The 6,165-nt window shown below is 46.4% G+C and overlaps 1 protein-coding gene across 2 annotated transcripts in view; it reads right to left on the reverse strand.

The window, feature by feature from the left end:
* Nucleotides 1-6,165, reverse strand: part of Parp4 (poly(ADP-ribose) polymerase family member 4) — a 104,057-nt gene that overhangs the window by 34,472 nt on the left and 63,420 nt on the right. For both annotated transcript variants that reach the window (XM_026783255.1, XM_013349240.2), the window contains exons 23-24: nt 5,599-5,666; nt 2,848-3,035 (exon numbers count right to left, since the gene is read on the reverse strand). In XM_026783255.1, coding sequence (XP_026639056.1) covers nt 2,848-3,035; nt 5,599-5,666 — 256 coding nt within the window. The remainder of the gene's footprint in view (nt 1-2,847; nt 3,036-5,598; nt 5,667-6,165) is intronic.

The raw sequence follows: 6,165 nt of genomic DNA on the forward strand, positions 1-6,165 counted from the left end.
TGCTGAACTCTGTGTCTAGAATAAGGTCATGTAGGGGGTGGGAAGGTCTATTTGGGGAAGCATAAAGGGAAACAATGGGGGCTTTCATTATGATTACCATGTATTCCTTAAAATATTATATATTTCTTAAAGGTCAAAAACAGGAGCCAATAATAAAGCTGTTCACGTATGGTAAGAAAACAGTAGGTATAAAGATGGCTCGAGTTACTCAGGGCCACTTGAATGCAATCTACTTGGTGGCCAGAAGTTTTCCTGGCACGATGCCCCTTTCCTGCCTCAGGATCTGAACCCAAACTGAGGCTGGACCTCGGTACCTGAGTGCTGGGATTAAAGCTGTTTGCCTCTAGGCGGTGGTGGTGCACACCTTTAATCCTAGCACTCGGGAGGCAGAGGCAAACAGATCTCGGTGAGTTCAAGGCCAGCCTGGTCTATAAGAGCTAGTTCCAGGACAGTCTCCAAAGCTAAAGAGGAACCCTGTCCTGGAAAACAACCAACCAAACAACAACAACCAAACAAAAATGCCACCACACCTACTTAAACTTGGGTTAGTCCTTCCACCTCTTACAAGTATGTACCATCATGTCAGGCTCAGTGCTATTTAGTTGTTTTTATTTTTTATTTTATTATTATTATTTTTGACAGGTCTTACTAAGTAGCCTGCACTGGCCTTGAACTTTCAATCCTCTTGCTTCAGCCTGACAAAGGCTGAGATTACAAATCTACACCCAGCAATTTTCAAGACATTTTAGACACAATTATAAAAATACACGCTACCAATGTTGAGAAAGACTCATGAAGAAGTCACTTTTCCATTGCTGAGTTAAACAGATAAAATGGGGCTAGGGTGTAGCTCCATGGGAGAGCACACCCAAGGCAAGGGAGGCACTTAATCAATACAGCATTGGCAAAAGGTAGAGGGCAGGAAGTCCTTGTTGGGGACTAGGAATGTTAAACTGCAGGGCTGTCTCTTCAAAGGCACAGATGGGTAATCTGTTTTATACCTGGAAGGCTGGGAATGGACACGGTTAGCAGCCTGGAGAACCCTGCACTATCCACGTGACTGAGGCCACACCTGTCCCCTCTGGACTCAGTAAACTGGACCAGAGGTGGATGACAGCCTAGGTGACTTCTGCACTACTTGTATGACCAAGGCCACACTGATTCTTCTCCAAGCCTTTAACATAACACGGAAGAGGTGACAGTACTTTGAAAAGATTTTTGATGTAATTATGTCTTAAGCTTTATTGTACACACAAGATGGCGTTACACCATGAAACTTTTTTCCAAGTTGTACTGTACTTAAATATGCCTAAATTAAACTGCCTTGTGTCAGACTCAGAAGTCTGAACCGATTTCGGCTACTAAGTCGTGTTGAACCACACTTTCTTCCTGCTTCATGTGGTTGACACTATGCAGGTCATGGTATGTTAGCAGAAACCTCCACAGCAAAGATGATAAGCAATAAATAAATAAAATCTAATACTTCCATACTTAAAAACTAACAACGACAACAACCCCAAAGGGTACTGGGCATGATGTCATACTTGGGAGAGGGAGGCAGGAAGATCAGGAGCCCAAGGGTATCCTTGGTTACATTCTGAGGCTAACCTGAGCCACACAGAGACCTTTCGTAAACAATACAAACTGTAAACAAAGATAAAAAACCTCAAACGCTATCAGAATGACACTTGATGCAGACAGCAGCCTGAAGAGCTGGGCTGTAGAGCATTGTAGAGCGTTTGCCTGGCACACACAAGGCAATGGATTCAATCCCCAGTACTGAACACACTAGGTGTGCCAGAACACATCGGTGATGCCACACTTGGGAGGCAAAGGTAAGAGGATCCGAGTTCAAGGTCTGCCTCTGTTATTTTGAGAGTTCATGACCAGCCTGGGCTACATGAGACCCTGCCACAAAACAAAACACATCAGCCTAGACGGCATGGTGGCATATGCCGGTAATCTCAGCATTCGACTGTCTGAGGGGACGGGGTCACAAGTTCTAGCCAGCCTGGTCTTCACAGTAATTTCCTGGCTGGCCTGGGCTATTGAGTGAGACCTTGTCATAAAATGAAACAATTGATACAAAGGGAACATATAGTGAGCAGGGGCCTGGAGTGAGTGGGGGCAGCAAGAGCTGTTTTTAGTCACCAATAGCCGTAGAGCACCTTCAGAGGCTATGAAACCCCAGGAATGGAATGCTGGGAAGGTACATGGATGTCCCGGACCCCAGAAAACGGGGTCTTCTTGTTGTCAGAGCTCACTCGTGAGGACAACACAGTGGTCTATGTATCACTTCACTAGTCCCCTGCCTCAGAACAGGGACAGCTGGTGTCCTGGGGTGGGAGCTGTACAGGAAGAACTCAGTAGCTTAGGGGAAGAAACGGCAGGAGCCCCCCCCCCCCCAACAGATGCTAACTACAATTGGCAAGAGTAATTAAAACAATCTGTGGAAAGACTGACTCCAGGGTTTCAGTAAAATGCAGGAAACCTGTAGCGCAGGAAGGGAGAAGGCAGGGGTGGTCCCAAGTGCAGGCATTGCCAAGCATGCCCAACCAGCCCCAGGGAGCTGGGCCAGGCCGCTAAGGACAAGCTGGTTCCATGAACTCTTATGCAAAATAATAGTCCCATGAGGCAGGTATTTCATTTTTGCCTTCATTTTACAAATGAGACAGCCTGCCCAAGGTCCCTGCAGCTGTGAGACCCTGGCAGCGTGACTCCTCTGCAACATACAGATCTCGTATACTCATACCGACTTTCAAGCTTGCAAAACCCCCAGACAGGCCAACTAATGACTTGTCCGCTAGCTGCCTCTGCCACTGGGGTGACCAGACCCCTGAGACTTACCCGACAGCACAGGTGAACAGCCTGGTGTGATGGATGTTCCTCTTCACAAGCTGCAGTGTCAGGCTTTCACTCTGGAGGTGCCCGTCAGATATGAGGAGAATGTTCCGTAACCCTTCAGAAGGGTACAGTAGACTTAAATAGCGGAGAACTTTCCAGAAGTCTGTGTTCCCCATGGCGGATGCTGCAGACTGCAGGGGAGGAAGCATCACAGCTGAAGGCACATTCATCACTAACTGTGGGGCGAACATGGCAACCACTACACTCTGGGTGCTATGACAGATTAAGGCTTCTTCCAGCCCCCCAGTGAGGATTCACTGCAAACACCAGGGGACGCTGAAGGAAGGAGAAACGAATGTCTGGTTCTGGCAAATGTCCAAAAGGAAACTGGTCCCAAACAGAAATACTTTACAGTTTGGATAGACTTTTTTTGTTGTTTTTGTTTTTTGTTTCTTGTTCTTCGAGACTGGGTTTCTCTGTAGCTCTGGAGCCTGTCCCGGAACTCACTTTGTAGATCAGGCTGGCCTCAAACTCAGAGATCCGCCTGCCTCTGCCTCCCGAGTGCTGGGATTAAAGGCGTGCGCCACCACGGCCCAGCTTTGGATAGATTTTGAGCTATAGCATTCCACGTATGCTGTCACCTGTAAATCTCTTTGATGGAGGAGGGTCATTTGTCTATCTGTTGCTTTCATTGGTTAATTAATAAAGAAACTGCTTGGCCTTTGATAGGACAGAAAATTAGGTAGGTGGAGTAAACAGAGCAGAATGCTGGGAGAAAGAAGCCGAGTCAGGCAGTCGCCATGATTCTCCCACCTGACACAGATGCAGGTTAAGAATCTCCCTGGTAATCGTGGTGCTACACAGATTATTAGAAATGGGTTAATCAAGATGTGAGAATTAGCCAATAAGAGGCTAGAGCTAATGGGCCAAGCAGTGTTTAAAAGAATACAGTTTCCATGTCATTATTTAGGGTATAAAGCTAGCCGTGCGGGCGGCCAGGCACCAGGAACGTAGCCCACCGTTCATACTACATCTCTTACAGGTCCCAGATCCAAGTTACACTTTGAACAATTAAACATGTTTTACAGAGGCAGAAACTACATGCTTGGCTGTTTTGAACAAATGCAAGATTTACACAGTAAAAATATTGTCCCAGTTAATCTGAATCAGAGCAGTGTTGCTCTTCTTGGGTGGTTGTTGACCCGGGTCCTCCTGCCTGCCTGGCAGTCTTGGTGAGCAAAGCTTACGAGAAACACAGGCTTGGAAACCCCCAGCCCTTACATTAGAGATCAGCTCTACTTCTTTTTTCTTTCTGTAGTTCCTAGGAAGCCTGGTTACTGCATTACTTATCTCCCAGTCATATTTGAGGCTGTGCTCCTTTAGCTAAATTCTACTTTTGTATAAGTTAGTATTTCCTAACCAAGTTTCCTGGTGAATCCTTTATAAGATCAGTTTATTCCTTCCAGCCTCCCCATCGTGGCCATCTGTATGCCTCATTCACTGAAGCGAGCAGGTCAGAACCTGGGGACACAGTGTCATACAGAAATTATACACGTGTGGAACAAAGATACCTCTATCCCCACAGTAACGATAGTATTACCACTGAACATCCGAAGGCTAGTTTTCAAAGGACTGAGCATCTGTGCGAAGGAACACGCTGTCGACGCACCCTTGACTTTGCTCATTTTAAGACAGTGGGCAGAAGAAAAACTTCCAAAATGCTTATGGGGCCACATTGGGCAGCAGTAGTAGTTTCTCTTCCTGATTGTTTAATTTTTTCATTATTATTATTTTATATTTTATTATTTTAATTGGATGTTCTGCCTGCACGTATGTCTATATACCACATGCATTTCTGAAGCTGGAAGAGGGCAGACAATATCCCTGGAACTGGAGTTACAGATGACTGTGAGCTGCCACAGTGGTGCAGGGAATCAAACCTGGATCCTCTGGAAGAGCAGTCAGTGCTCTTAACCACTGAGCCATCTCTCCAGGCTCTGAAATTTTCTAATTTGTGTGTGGGGTGTGGAGCTCACGGGCGCCATGGTGCACATGTAGGGGTCATACAGAAACTTGTGTAGGCCAATCCTTCTAACATGTGGGTCCAGGGTGGACCTCATCCACTGTCTTTACCCACTCTGCATCTCACCAGCCCCTTTCTTAGGTGTTGGAGACAGGCACAGTTCAGGCTGGCCTCAAGCTTACCTCCTAGTTTTGAACTCCTGATCTTCCTGCCTCTGGCTGTCGAGTGCTAGGATTACAAGTTTGACTTTTCCCATTAAAGAAAGGTCATGCCATCCTCACCATCACGGTCACTATCAACAGGGGCCACTGCTGTGGGATGGATAACTGCAATCTCCCAGCCCACAAAGGTTTTGTTATCTGCCTGTGGTGCTATTGGAATTGGTGGGACCTAGTGTACTAGGATTCAGATTGGGGTGTATGCCCTGATAGAAGGGGATACTGGGACCCGGCCCCTGCCTTTCTTTGCTCCTGGGCCCTCAGGTGAATGAATGTCCTCCCTCTGCTGTTATAAGCTGTGCTACCACCAAAGCCAGAAGGCCAAGCAAGTGCAGACCGAAACGTCTACAAGTGTGAACTAAAGAAACCTCCTTCCTTATAAATCGGTTTATCGCATGCATTGGGAGAAAAAGCTAACTCACATCCACCAACTTGCAATGCCCAGGATTAAGTCCTGGACAGCATTACTCAAGCTTTGCAGACAAAGATTCAGGAGGGGAAGACAGTTCTTACCATAACGAACTCTGTGGCCACTTTATTGTCTGTAATGTACTTAGGATAGGAAAATAGCTCCTTGTAACCTGTGTAATAAGAAGGTGTGACACATTACCATTAAATACTCACCAGACTGACCACTAATAAAATCAGCGCCACTTTATACCATTGCTTCTCCCATAAAGAACACTGGATGTTTACATGCGTGTTTCCTTTTCAGAGAACAGTGTACAAACACTTGAACATACACTCATGTTTGAAGCATATTTTATAAGCCGTGCTATCTAAAATGTTCCGAGTCAAGCTCTGTGCAGAGTCCTCAAATGTGGGACACTTCAGTGGCATGGGCAGCTCAGCCCTGGCAGGGCAGAGTATCCAGCAAAGTGCTCGCTGTCCCTGTATGATCTTATGTTCCTGGCAGAACAACCTTAGCTTCATTGTGAAAAAAGCTAGGTGGAAAAAAAAAAAAGCTAGGTGGATGGCAAGATGGGACTTAACAGGACAGGACTGTGCCCTGATCCTACTCCATGCTCCCTCTTTCATCTCTGAGATGCCTTGTCTGTCTGTCTGTCTGTCTGTCTGTCT

Source organism: Microtus ochrogaster, chromosome 17, assembly GCF_000317375.1.
Source record: "Microtus ochrogaster isolate Prairie Vole_2 chromosome 17, MicOch1.0, whole genome shotgun sequence".
NCBI lineage: Eukaryota > Metazoa > Chordata > Mammalia > Rodentia > Cricetidae > Microtus > Microtus ochrogaster.